Source organism: Manacus candei, unplaced genomic scaffold (assembly GCF_025592945.1).
Source record: "Manacus candei isolate 608988 ecotype Guabito, Panama unplaced genomic scaffold, ASM2559294v1 h1tg000076l, whole genome shotgun sequence".
NCBI classification, from domain to species: Eukaryota; Metazoa; Chordata; class Aves; order Passeriformes; family Pipridae; genus Manacus; species Manacus candei.
This window is the reverse complement of record NW_026138124.1, coordinates 5692252-5713527: the sequence shown is the minus strand read 5'-3', so window position 1 is coordinate 5713527 and position 21276 is coordinate 5692252. Positions and strand designations below refer to the sequence as shown.

Here is a 21276-nt window from a genome sequence, read left to right as displayed (position 1 = left end):
TGTTTTATGGAGGCTGGTTATCATCTGGTAAGTCACTGTCTTACGACTTTGCTGCTGTTCTCAGGGCAATTTTATCCTTTTTATCTGTACTCTGATGGAGAGAGGTGTGAAGCTTTATGGTATCTCTTGACCAGCGTAAAATACCTCTGCTGTGAGATCTCCCAGGGAACAGGCTGGTGGGGAGCAGAGCAAAGTTAATTTCCAAGTTTTTTGTGCAGAGGGAAAAGGTTGGAGCCTTTTTGGCTCTAAGCATAGACACTCCTGGCAGCTTCTGCTTTAGCTATATGGTGCATTTATTCAGTATTCTGACACATCAGCGTTTATTTGAACAACATATCTAAGAGCCTTTGTTGACCCAGTTTGTCACATGCTTTTTATAAAAGCAAACTAACTCCCCAAACCCTAATCAAATGGAAGAGGAAAGCCATCTCAAGGTGAGCTGTGATGATCTGGTCTGACAGTCCAGTTTTCCTAATGGGACTGGCTCCTACCTCACCCTTGCACTTGCATCATCCTCTGTGCTTATTGTCAGGTCATGTTCCTTGTCTGAATGTGTCCCAAAAAAACCCCTGTACTAGGCAAAAAATTATCATGGTCTTCAGAAGAAAAGCCTGGGACACAGATAAGCCCGGAGATGTCTCTGCAGTGAATAACCACTGCAGATGTGTGGTTGTTCCCTCCTGGCTATCAGTCATCTGTTGAGTGCTTTTTAAATATTCACAGGAGTGATGTTGTACTCACAAACAGCGCTTGTAGCCAGCTTTGGAGCCTGTCCTGATCACTGAAATCTCTCGAGCGTGTAGAATGATGTTTGAAAAATGGGCTTTGCCACTGAGAAAGTGGTATGGATGCTTTTGTGAAGGGAGTTCATAATAGAAGAGCTTCTAGGTGGGCTGCAGGAGGGTTTGGCAGAAGGGTCCCAGAGAGGATTTAGTGTTTATGGAGGGTTGTACGGGTGTACACAGTCGCTGTTTCATCACTTCAGACTGTAGCTGTGTAGCTTGGCAGAGACTGTTATTGAAATAACCTACTGCACCGAGAGGTCTCTTTACTGTTGGAGTGCCCATTAGATCATGAAACTGTTTTTTTTTCTGTCTGTGGGAGGGTTGCACTTTCAAAGGGAAGACAAAGCCCAGCTATCTGAGCTGTTGCAATAGCCAGCACATAGCCCGTTCTCTTTCTTCCCTGTTACTGAAAAGAGCCGCATGTCAGAGGAACACAGCCAAGATGCTTTGTGTTTGCCCGTAGTTCCTAGCTGTTCCCTAGAAAACTAAAGCTTTCAGGAAGTCAGCTTCCTGTCAGTTTTATTTTTATGCCGTTTCACAGTTACCCCACTGGGTTTTGTGGAGCTGCTGGGGCCTGCTGGCAGGCAGCGAGGTGGGCTGGAGGGAAAGCACTGATGCATGAAACGTGAAGAAATAGCGCCGAGCTCCTGGCGCAGACGAGGGGCGCGAGGAGGGATGGATTTCTGCTCTTATTAACCTGCAGAACACTCCTGTCCACAGCGTGGGGTGCCTCTCCAAGTAACTCTGCTCACACAACAGCAAAAAGCCCCTCTGTTCCCTGTGCTTTCCCAGCACTGCATTTCCATCTGTCCTGTGTGGCGAGCGAGCCGTGCTCGGAGCAGCGACTCCGCTCCGGCCATCTGACACTTGGCTTAAATGATCTCGGTCTTTCTCTCCTCTCTCTCCTTCTCTCTTTCAGCTTGGCAGTGACCTTGGCGGGGGCATTGGAGGAAGCCCGGCAGTAAGTGCCATTCCATTTTTTTCCCCAGTTTAAAAGAGCTGCTCAAAGCTCAGGGTTTTTTTTAAATGTAACCTCGCCCGTTACGTGCTGGAAGATGCTTTTAAATGCCTGAAGATGTTGGAAAATGGGCAAATGCAACTGAAATCTGAAACACACAGGTCCCCACCTATGATGCTTTGAGTCCAGCTGTCACCTGGGCTTTCCAAAGAGCAGCCAGGGCCAGAGCTGTTCACTCTATCTGCTTAGCTCTTCTTTCTCAGAGCTTTTAGTTGGAGCAGCAGTGTTAACACTGGCGGTACCTCATCCTTGTGCAACTGCTTTGGCAGCTGGAAGGCCAAGGATGCTTCTCTCTACTCACAAAGCCTGGTCTGTTGTAACCCTAACCCACTGTCACCACAGGCTTGCCTGAACTCAGTGCTTTTCTCCTCCCAAAACCCACAGAAGTTTTTTTGCCTGGACATCAGGGATCAGGTGCTCTGAGCTATCCTACTACGTGTGGTCAGTGCTGCCACCTCCACTGTGCCTGTACTTTGTGAGTGTCCTGCTGCCTACAGCGCTTGCCAGGACATGGGAGAGTTTCAGCCTGCTTCCAAAACACCCTTGGCTTCAAACACATACCAGCTTTTTCCAAGAAAGCATGGGAAATGAGTGCAAGATGACTTGGAGATGCAGTGGGCAGGAGTAGCCAAAGTAGTGTCCTCTACTAGAAAGCTCCAGTCCCTCTGCCCAGGACTGTGTACCCAGTAATTCAGTGAGGAAAGCACACTCGGTTCTGGAGGGAGGGCTTTTCAGAGACCCTTGTTATGGCTGCAGTCATTCTCTCCTTCCTTCCCTGTGAATCTGACACTCCTTTCTGGCTTCAGCATGAGGGCAGAGGAGAGCTGGTGGTGCAGTACACCTGTAGCCCCCAGGCAGTCCATCCACACCAGGGCATGGGAGATACTTCCCTGCAGGGATTGTACCTACAAAGCCAGGTCTTTGCCTTCCTGGGCCAACAAAACCCCACCAAGCAGTTCTGTCTTAGCAATTCTGCCTGTTTCTGGGCTGCTGACTGGAGAATCCTGTTCTCAAGCACATAATTCTTCCTGCTCACAGTAAAGAACTTGGAAGTCAAACTTGAGTGTGACTGTCCCATCTAGAGCTGGGCACCTGAAGGTTAATATTCCTGGTTTGGTGCCCTCATTTAAGTCCTGAGAGGGAAGGATTGCCCTTCTTGCAGGAAGGTTGTCCTCTGGCAGACAGAGACAACTAGTTCTGCTTCATGTGATGAACCTTTTGGACCACAGTGCTGAGAATGCAGAGCTCTGGCTTTGGGTGGGAGTACACAATATGGTCATGACTCCCTTGCTATCTCTGGATATGCAAAATCTTGCAGATTCCTGAAGACTGACATAGTTGGGGGAAGATTTGAAGCATTTTTTTCTTTTCCCTGGGTTTATGTAGGGTAGATCCACAAAGCATATTGTCTTATGAGAAGGAGAGATGGAGAAGAAAGATTCCTCTAGAGTGGGAATAGATAACTGGAGCTATAAAAAATGATGTGAAAGCTTGGTTGAGGTGACAGCCGAGTGTAGGGATTAGTTGCCAAGAGCTTTGGAATTCAAATGCATAATTTAGCACTATTGATAAATCAGCGGGGAAGCTGCAAATGGCTTTAAAATATTTAGGATATTGCCCGAGTTCATGCTTTATTTAATAAGTAGCGTTCAAGTGTGATGTTAATCAGTGCCTGTTCTTTCTGACTCCTCCAGGTGGGACAGACCTACATTCCCTCCTCCGTGCCAGCCACCTTTGCCCCTTCACCCACCCCTGCAGTGGTCAGCAGTGGACTCAACGACCTCTTCGAGCTCTCCTCTGGCATAGGCATGGCTCCCGGAGGATACGTGGCTCCAAAGTCTGTACGTAAGGAAAAACAGCCCTCCTCAGTGTATTGCCTTACCCTGGGCTACAAGGAGTCTGAGATTGCCCACTTGTCCCCATTAGGGATGCCCTGGGTTTATCCCAGGTGGAATAGCAATATATTGGAGACCATGTTAGTTAGTAGTTACAGACTTCTGGTGTTTTAGCAGTTCCCTCATTTTGCCTGTAACAAGATTACTCTCAAGACTGGCTTGTGTAAGATCCGAGACTTTCCGTTTTGCCGGAGCAGCTTTCCTGCGGACCTGCTTCTTAGCGAGTTTCCTCAGGAAACTGAGGGCAGGATACAATGTGCAACAGCTTACTTTCGTAGCAGATTTGTTTATTTGGAGGAATCCAACGTGACAGTGAAGATAAACCCATGTGATTGGGATGAACATGCTGCAGTGTAATGCAGATAAATGCTCTGTGAGCAGCAGAGACCGCAGATGCATTGGCTTAGTCAGGAGGGGTCGGGAGATCCAGAACATGGTTCTGGAAACAGGCTGTGGAGCAGCCACAGGGAGCTCTGGGTTAGCCTTTCCTGCCTGAAAGGGAATAAACAAGAATTAGTACTCTTATTAAATAGTCCATGGATGGATAAACTTAAGTCATCCTGTGAAATCGAGGAATGTGAAATGGAGTGTGCAGAGCATACTCAAAGCTCTTGGCCCTTGCAATTATTACACCATATGTAAGACCAGCTACAAAAGAACAGTCATTTTGAGCTAAGCACTACCTCATCTTGCACCACTCAAATTTGGGTCTGGGTTTTTCCCACAAAGGTGTTTTGGGAATCCAGAACCCGAACAGCTAATAGATTTTATTTGGTTCAAACTTTAGTATTGTCCTGCCTCTAGTAGCCCAACAAGCCCTTGGAGAAGCCTGTCCATCAGCAGACTCGGTAAGTCTCACATTAGTGTGATGGGCACAAGTTCTTGTGCACACTAATGCTATAGTATAATTGATTTCTTATGTGAGTGCTGTGAACAAATATGGATTAGGAGCAGCAAGCTTAGTTCTCAGTGGTGAACTCAATCCTTTCAACATCCCATGTCCCATCTTCCCTGTAGTGTTTCTTTAGCCTTTGTGGGCTTAATGTGCCAATGTAGCTGAATTTCTGAACTCAGGGCTTCTGGTGTTTTTGGGGGTTTTTTTTTGAAAACTACTAGTTTATCTTCAGGCCAGGCAGCTCATGCTGAATGACATCTCTTGTGTTCAAGGTTTGGTTGCCTGCAGTGAAGGCTAAAGGACTGGAGATCTCAGGCACATTCAGCCACAGGCAGGGACACATCTACATGGAGATGAACTTCACCAATAAGGCTTTGCAGCACATGACTGACTTTGCCATTCAGTTCAATAAGAACAGGTAAGAAACCAAAATCAATACAGTGTGTTCAAAAGACTGCATGCTCCTGTGAGAGGAGGTTGTGTCTGCACTGCTAGATCTAGGCAGGGCTTTTACACAGGTGTGAAATGCAGTCATGGAAGTAGCTTGGATGATACAGCCTGAACTCTCCATCACACCACAGTTGTGTTGAAAGGGCTGAAAATACAGACTGATAAATCTGAGGGGAAACAGGCAGCAGACGGTCCCATCGCTCTCCCGGCTCTGAAACAGCATCTGCCCCATTTAATCTCTGTGGTTTTAAAGCAGCCTCCTGAGTTGTTAGGCAGGTTAGTGGTTTTATAGCCAGTGAGTGCCCTGAGGAAAACCAAGAGCATAAACAGGCAAGATCTGAGCTGCACAAGTATCAACCCGTAATGCCTCTGCCTCCTGACCTAATTGCTGTGCTGCCCCTCAGCCTGCCTGGAAGTACAGGGCTCATTAATAAAGCTGTTTGTCAGTGAAGAAGTTGCAAGTTAAGAGCCTGTGGCACATGTTTTCCCTGTAATTGGCAGCAGAACAGTTTTGTCAGAAGGAGCAGCCACTTGAACGTTTAGAGCATACAGATTGTTCTCAGAAACCCATCTCGGCCAAAGGACATGACATGGCAACACAGTCACAAAGCCTTCCCACAAATGCCCTTTCCAGTAAGAGCTTATCCTGTGGTTTTATGTTATCTTGAGCAAGGGCCAGGCTAGTTCTTATCAAGACTGTAAAGGGTATCTTGTGACTGAAATGTCCTCCCTATTTTTTAATATCACTTCACTGCAAAAGGGTTCTCTACTAAAAATCCACTGAAACCATCTCTTTAATCACTGTTAGCCTTGCAAATTTAGCATTTCTTGGGACGAATAAGATTTACTTAGAAAAGACATTATGCTAAGTAAGTCTTAGTAAATGTTCTCCCTGGACTGTGATATTTTCTGGAGAGTTTTGCTAAGCTGCTATATGCAAATGTTTCTTGCAAATTAGCCTAGAAAAAAAGGCATTTTGTTTGTGATTTTCCCCCATCCATCAAGCTATGTTGTAGCCACACCTACATGGCTTCAAGGATATAAGAAGTTTAAATACTGTACAGTAAATCAACAGTTTTTCCTCTTTCAGCACAAGCTCCATATACAATCTACTACTATTTACTCTTTTACAAATGCTGTTCTCCTGTCACTGCTTTCCACTGTGGCTGGTGCATTGGAAAGAGCTGCTGAGGGCTGGTTCTTTCATTTTAAATATTAAGGTTTGTGATTGGGAAGTTTTTATTGCTTTTTCCCCCCCCTCTCCTGCTGCTACTAATTGCATTCACTGCAGTCTTGGGACAAAGCATTTAAAAAAAAAAATAAAAGAAAGCTAAAGCTCTGGAGTTCTGTAACATCACAGCCCCTTAGTAACAAACTGCAACTTTGGTTTCCCTCTGAGCCTTAGAGAAAATATTAGGGTTTGTGTCCTCCAGGGTGAAATGGCTGCAGAAGGCAAATCATGTGGCGAAGCCCTTGCTGAGAATATTCTTATTTCAGCTCCCTAGAGCTGAAAAAACTAAGGAGAACCAAGAATGGGGCATTTACTGGTTTCTGAAGAAGTGAAAAATCCAATAAATGTGGCTGACTCTGTGCAGAGGCAGTATCAGGTTTTATAGTGAATAAAGTAAAAATACACACCTGTACATCCTATAAATGCTCTGTGACCTCTGAGCTCATGTGGATTCTGCTAAAGAGAAAGGCATTTATGTGTAGACACAAAACCATGTGCTTTTGGAGAGCAGTGGGTACATAGTAGAGGAGTGCTGATTTCCCTCTTTGCCACACTGAGCAGAGGTGCCTGTGGAATTAAGTGTCTTCTGGACTGAATGGTCAAGTGAGCATTGCTTGGTGGGATACATCCCAGTGAAGGAGCCTCCAGCCACGTGGCTGAGCCAGGTGCTGTCAGTTGTGACTGGCTGCTCTGGTTCATTTGTTCTGCAGTGCTGTTACCAACCCACATGTTCCTCCCTGGCTATTTATTTGATCTGTGTAGACTCCAGTTCCTTCTTCCATAGCTCCCAGTGAAACAACAGCCATTAAGTGTGTGATATACTCTACCTGCAGTGCTCTGCAGCTCTGTAAGAGAGAGCCAGGAGGCCTGACTGAGTCCAGGTGCTGATCCTTGCTGGGCAGGCTGGTGCTCAGCACACAGACCTGCAGGTAATGGGAGAGTTCCCAGGTGCTGGTCCCTGGGCAGGATGGTGTGTGTTGTCAGCAAGACCAGCCTGAATGAGTTTCCCATGCCTTGTCCTACTTCAAGTGTCTGCTTGTTTGAGCTCTGTTCCTTCCCTGGAGTAACAGCAGGGGCAGCTCAGGAGTAATGGGAAGGGGAGCCAGGTTGTGCTTGGCAAAAGGGGAATAGTGTTGGGCAATGCAGTGCTGCTCTCATCACCTCTGTTTTTCTCTTGCCCAGCTTTGGGGTCATCCCAAGCACCCCACTGGCCATTCACACACCTCTGATGCCAAACCAAAGTATTGATGTCTCCCTGCCCCTCAACACTCTGGGACCAGTCATGAAAATGGAACCTCTGAACAACCTCCAGGTAAGGGTTGTCTCTTTCTGGGCAGGGGGGAGATGAGCTGGTGCTCAGCCCAGTTTGTTTGGCCCAACATAGTGTGGTAAGACTCTAGTCACAAAATACCACATGGATTTGGTCCATGAGTCTGCCCAAAACTTAGTCCAGTTCCTTTCTCTAGTCTCTCTCAGAAGGACTGAAACAGAGACTTAGTGAATTTTGTGAATTTTCAAGCACCTCAAGCTTGAAAAACTTGCACCTGTGTAGATTAAAATCTTTGTACCAGTAACACTGTTCCATAAACTGGGCATGAGGTTTGGTTGGACTTATGAACTGGAGCTGGTCTGAGCAGAGCAAGTGCCTGTGGTGGAGCAGGCAGCGAGAGCTGTCAATGAGAATTGAGGCAATTAAAGGAATTGCAGGAAAGATGGCAACTGCTGAGTGATTAATATTTCTCTAGTGCTCTTAAGTACCAGGGTGCTTTATAAAGGCATTGGCACATCTCTGCCCCAGATAGCTTAATCCAAGGCAAATGATGTGTTCCAGGAAAGGCAGAGGAGAAATGACGTAAGCAGCCGATGTTTCATTAATGAGGGTGTTGGTGCACGGCAGGGACAGCATTCCCCAGAGGAGGCTCTTTATCAGATTGGGCTGTCAATCTGATAAAGACAGGACAGATCCAGGGAGATGTTCCCCTCTGCTTTGGACCAGACTGTCTCCATCAGTCCTGGCGTGCCTCAGGGGCAGTGGGCTGGAAGTCATCAGGCAGACAGCTCTCCCTGGAAGGAGGCTCTTCCCCTCTGCTGCCATGTGGAGCAGAGTTCAGCAACTCCTGCCTCTGCTCTGGGCAAGCTGGGTCCTCCAGGATGATATTCCCAGTATCCCCAAAGATGCAGTTAACTTGGCATTGTAGCACCTCTCACTCACCTCAAGTCTCCAGGAGATGGAACTGGGTTGGGTTCCTGTAGCGTAGCAGCCCATAAAGGGGAATATTTTGAAGCAGCTCATTCTCTTTTTAGATTAAGAGAATGCAATGGAAGTTACTATTTATTCTGCCTGAGCAACTGTTTTTTCCCTTCTTTTGACTTCCATTCTGGGGCTTATGACTTATTGATGAGTCTTTGGGCAAACAGCTTGAAATAGCTCCTCTGGCACTCAAACGAGCAGTCCTACACCGAGCGCAGTCATGCGATGGGGGAGCACGCAGACAGTGAATGAATTACATGGTGTGGCTTCCACAGAGGGCCCTTCCAGCCTCAGGGAAAAACTGGGCTCCCTCTGTGTCCAGGTCATGAGGATGAGGTTCCATCGCTGCATTTGGGTCAGCTGTGGTAAAATCTGCCTCCTGCTCCGAAGGAAATTTGGAAGTCTCTAGGAGGTGACAGTCCTGCTCAGCCTCCGTAACACCAGGGACTGTCTCAACAAGGCAGCCTCAAGTTGCTGCTTCCTTTGATCAGCAAGGAAGTGAAGTATTTGGGTTATTAAGTCTCTGAAGAAATGGGAATGCAGTTTGTTTCTTGTAGCTTCTTCTGCTAGAACAAAGCAAGGAGAAAACATGGGAGGAAACCTCCAGCCACCTTCTATTGAGACAGTGGAGCATTCATTAGTGCCAGACTCAGTTGCTAATTTGCTAAAGCTCTCATTGCCACAGAATTTGGCTGCCCTTTTACAATTGGGGAAGCTGCCATATGGAGTAATAGTATATTTCTCTGCAAAGAGTTGAATCACAATAGCAGATGCCAAGTTAAAAAGAGCACTCCCCTTACTTTTTTGACAGCAGTGGGTTTGATGGAGTTCTGTCACTGCCCTGACAGCCAAGGCTCTGGTTTTGTTTTGTGAGTTCATGTAGAAAGGGTTGAAACATTCAGAAATCGTTTTGGTGACCTACTTAGGGAACAATTTATAGCATAATATAGGAGTAGAGAATACAAATGTTCCTGTATTCATTGAAGAACCAAAACACTCATCAAGTTGAATTTGCTTAATGCGTTTTTTCTGAGCTGGGGAACATTGGAGCAGATGCAGGGCTGATTTGAACCTGAGGACCTTATGTTCATCTCCTATTCTGGTGGGGGTTTTTTTGTTTTAGTAACAAGAAAAATGAGTCCTGAAGTAACCAAACTGATAGCTTTCAAGTTTTTGTCATGTTAATTAGAAACTTCAAAGACTAGTTCTACATTCTTTAGGCAACTGTTTCAGAAGTAATGAATTCAGGTCTTGTTCAGGTTATTTTTATTACCATTTCTAATCTTTCACCTGATACAGCTCATTTAATCTTAACATTTGTAATCATGGAAAGAAACTAAAATATTTGACAAGGTAACAAAAAAGCCACTTTTGCAAGAAGATGAGGAAGACTGAAATATTTTCAGAGGCTCACTTAGGTAAAATATAACTGAGTCTTCTGTTTGCCAGTGACCTTGCATCTTGTGAAACTCAATGCCAAGTTTCTCCCTCACATCCCAAATTAGAGATGATAATTTTCTTGACCCGTTGACTCAGATTTAACCCCCAGTCAAACAGAGATTTATTCAAAGGGTAAAGACAGAGTTAGACTGGACCCAGCATTGTAGGGCTGAACAAACTCCAATCCCTGCTCACTGGTTCATCTCTTTCACTTCTTAGAGATTAAAAATCTGCTGTCAGGTGCCTTTGGAGTGTGCCTGTTGCTGAAGAAAATCTGATTTAATTGTTTGTGTGCTGCCAACTTCTGCTGGGGGACACTCTTGCAGTGCCTTGTCAGCATTTTGGAGGCAACCTGGCACTTGTGGGTGCTGTGTTCCCCTGCCCAGAGCCACCTCTGCAGAACATGGCATTTGTAAATGCTAACAAACTCTTGCCCAGAGGTTCTTGAGAGGCTACATTGAACTTCCTGAGTGTTTGCCAGCCATGGAGATGACTCTGGTAGTTGTACAGGCTTGCCTGGGTCCTGTACCTGCCTTTTCACAATCAAAGCAGTGATACCCCTCTGGTGACATGTGGGCTGTTAGGGTCACACCTGGTGGAAGAGTTGGGCTGAGTGAGGTATATTTGCCACCACGTGTTTGAGACTTTCAGCTCTCAAAGAGGAAATTGTGTTTTTTGAAATAGGGATTTGCACCGGTGAGGAATATTAACTCTTTTCAGATGTTTTGAGTCAAATTTGGAATTAGAAAATGACCAGGTTGAGAGCCTTTCTGTGCTAAAGTGAACCACTGTCCCTAACAAACAGCCTTTTAAGGGCTATGAAATGCTGTGAAATTGGAATACCCATCTAGGGGCACAAGAGTTGCTCCCCTAACCCTGGAAATGGGTGAAGTGGAGCCAACCTGCTGCAAGAGTTTCAGAGCTCAGGCCTGGCCTGTCATAGCACAGATATGGTAATCTCTTCTGTGAGATGACAATCCCTTGCAGGAGACAATACATTTGAAAACAAGCTGCAGGGGCTCCTGGAGCAGTAGCAGGGCTGCCTGAGGCTGGAGCCACCCCTTGGGACCCACATTCAGAATTCCCCATCAGTGTGTCCCATTCCCCAGCATTACCTGCTGTTTGTTGCACCTACTGAGCCATGCAACTGAAAGCAGCATAGCTTCAGTTTTCCAAAATGCCTGTGAGATGATCTGATGAGTATGGAGAGGGAAGAATCCACCAGCTGCATTTCTCTCTGGAAAGCGGCACTTTGAAACACAAACCTCTCCCTTGCTGCTGAGCAGTGTGAGGTGCAGAATGCTTTGGTTTCTTGCAGTGAGTTTGGCAAAGGGTTTTTCTAAAGGCAGAGGAAGGTGCAGCTTCTTCATTGAGGAAAATACTGACCTTGCTCATGCACTAGATTGTGCTTATCCTTCCACACCCAGCTCTGCGGTAACTCATCGCCTGTGCTCCTCCTCGCAGTGCAGAACCACTGGAGCTCTCATTCATCAGAGCTGTTAATGTATCTCAGGGCACAAACAGAGCACTCAGTACTTGGAAACAGATTTCACACATTCCGCTCTCCATGAAAACAAAGTGTGAGCAGCAAGTCCAGCCAGCAGATGTTCACCCTCCAGAGCCTGCTTGATAAACGACACCGTATCTGCCCGTGTGTCAGCTGTGTCAAAATCACTGACCAACCACCACACATCAGCCTGGGGTGGCTAGAGGGGGAAGGTGCTTCGTTGGGTTTGTTGCCTAGGTTATTTTTTAACAGCCTGTACTCGTGAGAGTCTTACTTCAGCAAAGAATCCTCCTGGGAACTCCCTGAATTAGGGACTTGGATCACAGCGTGGCGTCTGCGGCCAGTTCCTGACTCGGCTGGGAAAGCTGTTGGTTTGCTGGTTAAGGGCCCGTCTGCCACATGGTGCAGCATATTCGATAAAATGTGCATTTTGAACTCCCAAGTACAGCAAGGCACACGACAGTGTAACCCTCCCAGTAACTCTGTGTTCCCTGACCATTGACGTAACCCAGCCTTGCTGCCTGTGCCCCGCTCCAGGCTCCTGCCTGGAGGCAGAGCATCCGCCTGGCAGCGGCTGCAAACACCCCTGGGATCCCAAGAACCCTCCCTGTCACACCAAATGAAGTGAAGGAGCAGCATTCCCTGGGGGCATGTGACAGGCAGAGCAGCAGACTGTCACAGAACAAACCGTGACCTTGTGCTGGCAGAGGTAAAAAAGGCTCTGCAGTGGAGAGTTGTTCTTGCCTTGACAGTTTGGCTGTTACCAGACTCTAAAGCAAAACCCAACTTGAAGTAAATCCTTAATTTAGTGTAGGTGCTAATGGGATTCCAAGTGGGTATGTTGTGTACTTGCTGCTGATGGAAAGCATCTGTGTTGCTTTCAGACTTGACTTTGAAAGTCAGTTCTTATGCTCAAGTCTGGGATTTAAAGCATCAGAAACCTACACTATTGAAGAAAATAGCTTAACCTTGTTCTTGTGAGGTACCTCTTCCCCAAAATACCATATGTTGGCTCTCAGAGTTGCACTTCAAGGAAGGTCACCAGAAGGGTGCTTGTGATACAAGGTGAGCAAATATGTTCCAGGGGTTATTTCTAGAGGTGCTGGTTCCTCTAGTCAGATCACGAACTAGACATAAGTGATTTGAAACCGTGTGCCAGTTTTTAGTGGGCTCACACCTTTTCATCAGTGAAGCATCACACAAAAATCTGTCACCTTTTGACTTCTATCCCTCAGAGCTTTGTAGGCTGCTTGACTAAATTCACAAGGTACTAATATTTTTATTCCTCTTGAAAAGGCTGCTGATAGAAAGCCATTTTTATTAAAAATGCTTCTGTTTCAACTCTGAAATGTCTGAGGCTGAAGGTCTAGCTAGAGATTTAATAGTTCATGTCCAGGTCAGCAGGTTAAAGCTGCAGAGCCATGAGGAAATTTAGTGTGGACTGGAGGATTTATGGAATGCAAGTAGAGGTTTCTTTCGAGCGTGTCAAACCTGGAGAGACTTCTCAGCTACTGGTATCACTTCAAATGTCATTGACTGTCTCAGGACAATGGTCCTACCTGAGGAGCACTGGATTTTTTTGGCAAGTTGCTGTTAGCTGCTCAGTTTCTTGCAGGCACTCCTGTGGATCTGCTTTGTGCCTGTGGTTGCTTTTGTAGCCTGTCAGATGGCATTGGATGCTCCTGAAGTGGAGCAAAGCATGACCCTGGAAAGCTGCTATTGACTGGGAGAGCTTCTTAGCTTTTCCTTGGTGCAAGTTCCCCCATCCAGGTATCCGCAGGTGCCTTTTCATGGACCAGATTTTGTGGGCCACAGTCCTAACAGGGCATACCTGGCTTTTCAGGGGAAGTGTGGGGTGTTGAACGATGGAAACTTATCTTGAAAAGCTCACCAGCCTTGTCCTGGTGCTGTAGGTTTAAGGAGACCGTAGCCTTTTCCTTTCCTGTTTGCAAAAGTTATTTGTAACAGCTGGTTCCTGCATCATTACAGATGCTTGCAAGGTGACACGTGATGTCATTACTGGACCCAGTGATGCAGTTTGGGAGGAAGGCTGGCATGTGGCTTGATTTTTCTTTACTGGGAAGAAATTGCACTTCAGAGCATCTTAATTGGGTAGCTCTCTAGAGTATAGCCAGAGCAGCTTACTCAGTATGTTTCTGCAGAGTTGAGAAGCAGGTCAGCAGATACCTTTTTATAGCATCCTTATAACTGCAGGGACAGGGTTGGCATATTAATTTGGAGTGTGCCTCCCAAACCGTGACTGGAGAGAAGGCTCTGCTTTCCAGCCCCTCTTGTAAGAAACTGCTGTTGTATGGCAACAACAATTAGCTACAAAAGCTAAGTAATCTCTGTTGTTCTAAGGCAAGGCAATTAATCATTAAATCAGAACTGGAAAAGATCCTGGGTCACACAGTGTAGTCCCTGCTCTGCTTTGTTGTTTTTCTACAGTTCCTCTTATTGAGAGCATTGTCAAGGCTGATTTTAGATAGTCCAAGCACTGGAGCTTCTCTCTTCCTCAGAGGAATTTTGTGCTGCTTAATAATTCTCACTATCATTTTTCCCAGACATTTAGCCTAAATTTTCCTTCTTCTGGCTCATCTCCATGATTTATATCCAAGCATAGCATCTGGAATGGCTACACTGCTGTCCTTTCCCCAGCTCTCCCCTCCCAGACTTGGAGGTGTGTGTTTTTGGCTACTCACCCAGTGTGTTCAGTCACACATTTTGCAGAGGTGAATCACGTTAAATCCACCCACCAATCTGCTTTTACCCCCCTGGCTTTGGTGCCTCCAGCTCAAACACTGAACACTCCAACTCGTGAGCATGACGCCAGCAATGGGAGCACGTAACAGCTCCCTGGTGCAGAGCACCATTGCCAATTTTTTTTCTCAGTTGCACCATCATTTACGTGGTTTTAGTGGGCTTTAAACTAATCCCTTCTTAAGCTGGCTTGCACTGTGGGAATTAAATTTGTTACCTTTACTGATGGCTGGAAGTAGAAACACCACAGACTGTCACATCTACCTTTCTGCAGTTCTTTGCACTTCTAGGACCTTCCCAGTTGCCAAAAGAGTTTGTTTGAGAGCTTGATCTCCTTTTACTTGTCCTCTGGCTTGTGTACATGTCTAATCAGTTGTCTTGTGTTTGAATTCTCTGGTTTATTCCCCTCCCTTGTTTATCCACAGCTGGCTTTTACCAACATTTGGGGGTGTCTTTCTAAACTTGACACTATGTGACAACAGATTTTCTCAGCAGGACACCAGTAAATTGTAATTAATGTCAATGGAGTTTGTCTTGGCATAAATCTTTGTAGCAGCCAACTTATCCCTTTGGCTCAGCATTTAGCATGGTCTGGTTTGTGTTTCAGCTCGATGGCGAGTCAGAGAACTCCTTCTGGGGCTTTTCAAAGGAAGGAGGAGCTCAAATGTCTCCTGAAATTCCCCACACGGCCTCAATTCTGGGTCTTTCTTACAGACTTTAGGTTCCTTCGTTGGAAGCAATGGCAGGTGTGTGCTGAGCTGTGCTCCCCTGACAGGCTATCGCTGCGCGGGCTGACGTGGGGAGAGCGTGAGAGGCATGGAAATAAAGCCCAGAGCTGCCTTTTTCTGTGCTACATTATGACAGTGCACTTCTCAGACCTCCAGTTTGCTCCTGCTTTTGTGCCCTCAGCTCTCAGCCTGGGGAGAACTGAAGGCAAGGTTGCTCTCTGTTAGCAGAGATTAGTGGGTAACATGGCAAGTGTGTGTGATAAAGGCAAACCAGTGCATCTCCCTGCCTGGCAGAGTTTAATGACACTGAGAATTAAGTCTTTTGTGAAGTGATCTTTTGTTGCCTGCCCTAATTTCTCTGTGGCAGGGCTTTCTTCTTCCAGGAATCCTGTATAGCTTTCACTAAGGTAGAGGCAGGAGGCTTGGGAGATGCTGCAAGGAAGATGCGGGCAACAGACCCACTTGAGGCTCTCTAGAAAGTGTCTGGACTGAGACAGAGCTAATCAAAGAGGTGAAAAATAAGGAAATGAAGGTGCAAATAAAGAATACACGGGGGTTTGGAGCTGGGGAGTTACAAGAGTGAGATGGCAAAGAGGGGTGCTGAAGAAGCTGATGTGCAATATGACAGACACAGTAGCATCTGTGTGCAGCCCGGAGGTGGGGATGTACCTTGGAGGTGTAAGGAGTGAGGAGAGGGAGAGGCTGGACAAGAGCAGGAAAGAGCAAGGATGCTGCTGTGAGCCCATCAGTGCAATTGGCTCTGAAGCAGCAATGGTGAAAGGCTCACAGGAGAAGATTGGGCAGCTTTTAGGGAAAATGGAGTGAGTGCAGAGGGTTGGGACCAGTCCTTGTCTGAAACTACCCAGAAGCTCAGTAACATCCCTCCAGGGAATCTCACATTTGGAGATGGCCAATGCTCAGAGAGAGCACTCCAGGGTGATGAGCCTGTGTGAAACCTTGTGATCCCTTTGGATTTCCAGCTGATGGAGACTCTTTAACCTCCCTGTTTCTTCTCTAACAGGTGGCTGTGAAAAACAACATCGATGTCTTTTACTTCAGCTGCCTAATTCCTCTCAACGTGCTCTTTGTAGAGGATGGCAAAATGGGTGAGTGCTTTTAGGTCTGTGGTCAGGCTCCTCCAAGACAGATTGTGCTGGCAGTGCCCAGCTGGGTGCAGTTGTCTCATGGCTGAGATCAGTATGTGCTTGGCAATGACCTTCGTGCCAGTGCATCTCTCAGCCTGAATTGATCTGCTTTGGTAGCCTGCCCTTGTTGTCCTCCAGTTCCAAGAGCTGCCAGAACCTACATCTTCTGCTTTGATTCTCTCTGCCAGGCAAGGGACAGATCTGTTTTCTTTGAGGTGGATCTTTTGAGTATTGGTTTGGGTTGTTGTGGTTTTGGGTTTTGTTGTTTTGGGGGGTTTTTTGAGGGTTTGATTCACTCAAGTGGGTCTAGAATTTGCCCCCATACCACTTTCACTGTAATTTTTGTATTCCTTTATTGAATTGTTGTTTGAATTGGCTGGGAAGTTGCTTGAAAAGCAGCTTTCACTAACATAATCCTAAATGTGTGGATCTTGCTCCTTCTTGTCAAATCTTGCCTGTTCTTGGCTTGTAAACAGCTCACATGCTAAAGACTGTCTCTGTTTTTTGGGGGGCCAAAATCCATCAAAGCTCTGGTGCTTTTACAGTGAGACTGAGGTCGTTGTAGGAGCAAATCCTGGGTCTGTCCACAGCAGGGCAAAAAGTGACCACAAGCCCTTTTGTGTGTCTGCCTTGAAACATTCTGTGGTGTGTTAATTAATGCCGTGGCCCTTTGAGGATCCCACGGTGCTGATCGTCTCTCTCGTTTCTAGAGCGCCAGGTCTTCCTTGCAACATGGAAGGATATTCCAAACGAAAATGAGCTTCAGTTCCAGATTAAAGACTGTCACCTGAATGCTGGTGAGTAGCTTAATTCTCCCATGCTGAGAGCACTTTTGATGTAGGGCCACTAAACATCACCTCATTAATATCACCTCGTTAAAATAACCTCATGGTTAATGAATAGATGACTTTTGAACAGAACAGCCTTGGCTTATGAACAGAGCAGCCTGGGATCCCAGGGCTTGTTTCAGTGAAAAATTTCAGCTGGGTCTCCATAAAAGCACATCTAAAATCCCAGGTCTTTGATTTTACCGATCTGTTTCTTCCTTTCATTCTGGGCCTTGTATTCTTGTTTTCTCTTTTATACTTTGCTTCCCTGCAAAGCTGCTCTTTAAATAGAGCTGAATACGGTGCTGGGGCTGTTAGGCAACCCTGTCTTGCTGCTTTGAGTTTTGGACAAGGTGTTCCAGCCCTGACTTTAACCTTCTGCATCATCCTGGGCCACTCACTTCACCTTTTGGCAGCTCCTTTCTTCTTTCTGTTGTGAAAGAGTAAACCTGCATAACACTATAAGGTGGTATAATGTCTGTGGAGGACAGGCCATGTGAGAAGAGCTTTGGTCTGCTGTTGTTAGCTGAGATATTGATGCATTTTGATGAAATTTGGTCCTGTTCAGTCTGTTTAGCCATCTAGTTACCTCTGTGAGCATCCTGCTTGTACGTATGACCTTACTACTGCTGAAGGATGATGGAGTGTAAAAGAGTGGAATGGGGCCAGTGTAGCAGCTTTGCTCCTGTTCAAAAGGTTCTGGACAGGAGCCAAGTGATTCTACCAAAAGCTGCTGTGTTTCACAAATGAAAGAAGTGTCCCTATTGATTACCAACCCTGTAACCTTTTTGTTCTCTCATGCCTGCTATTACACAATGAACACCCTCGTGCTTCAATTGCAGACAGAAACCATGGGTCTCTTTGTACTCATGATTATTACTATTTTGGAATATAAAAGATGGAGCACGGAAGAGGAAGAAAAAAATAGCAGCTGTTGGACCTTATGACTTGATTTCACTGTTGGGTTTCAAATGAGAACAACCTCGGTGCCTCCCCCAGCCCTCCCTCTGCTCCCGGCCGAGCTTGGCATCGCCTCTCCCCCTGCACTGCAGAGCTGCTGCTGGTGGTGCCTTCTGCCCTGGCCATGTCCTGACTGCATCCAGGGCTCTTCATCGCCAATCAGAAATGCTAGAAGCTTCCCATGTTTGGTGTCAGAGTGCTGGCTAGCAGAGGATGTGGGTTGGGAGGGAGAGAGGAGGGGTGCATGGCTGGGAAGATGAGCCCTGGCAATCCTGCAGCCTGGCCTGGCCCCTTCCTCCCTCCGGAAGAAAATGCTATAAAATGTGGAGCGACAGAACGCTCCCCATTCCGGGAGGGTTTGCCAGTCCAGGCCTGCCTGAACTGGGGATACTCAGAGCAGAACATGTTCCCAGCTTGCAGGGAGAGGACGGGAACGCCGGGTGGTTTCTCTGCAGTGGGATCTGCAGGCACTGCCAGGCTCGGGCGGGAAGAGCCTTGGCCGCAGAGCCTCTCCCGAGAGCGATCCGTCACTCGGGATGCTGGGGGGTGTATGGGATCTGCCAGCCTCTCTGGCTTGTGTGCTGCAGAAAGTGGGTCATGTCTCATAAACAGATTTCAAACCCTTCCATCCGCTGAAGGTTCCGTTTCTGGATTTCCGCTGCCGACACCTCCTCCCTCTTGCAGCTCCACCGGCCGCTCCCTTCCTTGACCGCCTGGGTTTGGGCACGGAGCAGGCCAGTAGCTTGCAGGAGGGATAACTAGGGAAATCTTGTGTGCTTGTCTTAGTCCCTTTGGATTTTATCTACCCTGGCTCAGTCCGCTCACCTTGATGTCATCTGAGCAATACCCTCCTCTAGTTTCGACCATCCTGAGAGCATCAAGCTTTGCCTGTACAAGGATCAGCCAGAGCCCAAAACCCGTGGGGTGCTGGCCTTCCAGCATCCTCAGGGATGGAGGCTTCTCACAGCATGGCAAGCTGCTGCTCACAGTGGCAAAGGCAGAGTAAGCTGGATGAGCTCTGACAACAGTTGAATCCATCTTGCTACTAGTTTACTCCAGACCAAGGGTGTGTCTGGCCACCTGCCGCAGTCGGGTGATAATGTTTCAAGATTCACAATCTTGATCCTTTAAATCCAGTGAAAATAGTAGAAAAGACACTTCCTTTCTTCCAAGAAGAGCAACTCCGGGTATAAAACTTTTAGGAACTTGATCCCTTTGGAGGAAAGACCGGTTCATGTTCCAAAGACTCTCCTAGGAGAGGTGTCTAACCAGTTAAGCTCTCGATTTGGGCTCGGTTGCTCTGTTGCTCACTCATGACACACCACCACGTGCAGCTCACGTCACTGCACAGATTAGGGTTCACAGTGGTCATGTGGCAGAGCTGCACAAAACTCACTCCAGATTTCAGCAGCTCCTCTCCAAACGTGAGGAGATGCTGGGTTTGTGCAGTCCTTCAGCACAGCGAGAAGCTCGTGAGCACTGCTGGCTCCACAGAGGTGTGAGTTGTTATCCCTCCTCGCATCTGCTCAGATCACTGATTCATGCCCAGGATCACTGATTCATGCCCAGGATCAGTAATTCATGCCCAGGATCACTAATTCATGCCTAGCATGGGCCCACCCACTCGGTGGCGAGTGCTCAGGGACGCACCGTGCCATTCATGCTTCGGTCTCACCGATTCCAGCCTGGTGACGTGAATTCAGCTGTGAGCTAAAAATACCTCTGCTCCCAGCTGATGTGCCCAAAGGCAGCTCCACCAGCTACTTGGAGCTGTGGCTGCAGCAGGGTTTGGATGGAGCAGAGGGTGCCAAGCTGGGCTGCTGGGCAGAGGCTGATCAGGAGTGTGATCCCTGCACCCTCGGTACATGGCTTTCCTTCTCCCAGCTGCAAACAGCCTTCAATTCCCTGAGTGTTCCCATCTGTGCTGCTTCTGCACCGTGTGAGAAGTGGAGCTTAAGTTCTGTGTGGATACACAGGAGCTAACCAGGGGATGCTGCTATTCTTCAGTGAAGAAACTGAAATTGTAATTTCTTTCTCTCTAAACCAAAGTGAGATAGGCTTGGAACAGGGATTTGTGAGGGGCTGGGGTTTTATCTGTCAGAAAAGCAGCTTGTGCGTTTCTTGTACATCCAGGGCTGTCTGTCACCATGCAACAGTCACCTTACAGCACCTCCTGTGCAAACTGAAGGCTTTTCCTCAGGTTATTGCTTTTCTTCCTTCAAACAAAAAGGAGATAAACACAGTCAGTCAGGAGAGGTGCTTCTGTGGGAGTCTGTGCCTCTGTAGGTAAAAGATCCATCCTGTGCCCACAAGGCAAACCAAAGAGGATTGATTTGAGCTTTGATGGCTTGTAACAGGGATGGCACAAAAAAAAGCTCCTTTGCCTGGCAGCTCACCCCAAAACAGTGCACAGGACAGCCAGAAAATCTTGGCTGCTGCAGGAAGCCCACAGCACAGCAAGCTGAAGCCAAGGGTAAGGTCCAGACTGTGGGATGAGGAGCAGGTATCCTTAAGTGGGCAGAACAGGCCACTCTAATCCATGTCTCCAGCATCTTCATTTCCAAAAAAAAAAAAAAAAAAGCAAATCCTGGACCTTTGAAGGTATTCCCGCTGTTCCCAGTGACTCAGTGAGAGATGAGTGCTTAATTCTGGATTTGGGGGTTGGATTCCCAGGGGTGGGAGCTGGTGCTGGCCTGAGGCTGTTCCTGAGGGCTGTATGGCCACGGAGGAGCCAGTCTGGAGCTGTATCAGGGGACCAAGGTGTTCTTAGGATGCATGGCACATCTGAAATTCATTAGAGCCGTTTCATGCACCTGCCTCTTAGGAAGAGGTTGGGATAGTTCCGTGGAGAAAACTTTATTCAGAAATAATGAAAGCACAAGGTCATTGTTACAGCCCAGCATCCTCATCTCTTATGAATCCAGCACTAAATTAATTGATTTGGGGAGGGTTTTAATGAACATTCAAGAATCTAGTGCATGAAAATAGATTCCTAGTCTGTTATAGCTCTAATACTCTGGGTGCTTTTGGTGCAACTTAGACCATCTGAGATTTCCTCTGTAATTGAGTGTGCACTAAAGCTCAGTTTGACTTGTTTACACTGTTTTTAAAATGTGCTAAGTTTGACTAAATTTTAAAGGATCACCACATTAGGATATGCAAATCAGATTAGCTAAATGTTTTTCTTTTTTTTTTTTTTTTGGTAATTCTGCTTACCCAAACCCACAGAGTAAAAGAGGACAAGCTGGCTTGCACATGAAGACTGAGTGCCATTAAATGGGAGGCAATTAGTTGCTGTGCTGTTCAGCAGTTCTAGGAATTTTGGTTTTACTTGCTTATTACTTGTCCACAATTTGGTGTGAAACAGCAGCTTTTGTGTTTGGA

At 46.9% G+C, this 21276-nt stretch overlaps 1 protein-coding gene across 6 annotated transcripts in view; it reads left to right on the top strand.

Moving 5' to 3' along the window:
- AP2B1 (adaptor related protein complex 2 subunit beta 1) overlaps positions 1–21276 on the top strand; it is a 79440-nt gene that overhangs the window by 51035 nt on the left and 7129 nt on the right. For 5 of the 6 annotated variants that reach the window (XM_051810081.1, XM_051810082.1, XM_051810084.1 and 2 more), the window contains 6 exons: positions 1705–1746; positions 3498–3644; positions 4866–5011; positions 7457–7586; positions 15982–16066; positions 16816–16902. In XM_051810081.1, the coding sequence (XP_051666041.1) occupies positions 1705–1746; positions 3498–3644; positions 4866–5011; positions 7457–7586; positions 15982–16066; positions 16816–16902 (637 nt within the window). The remainder of the gene's footprint in view (positions 1–1704; positions 1747–3497; positions 3645–4865; positions 5012–7456; positions 7587–15981; positions 16067–16815; positions 16903–21276) is intronic. The other variant, XM_051810085.1, reaches the window with a different exon arrangement.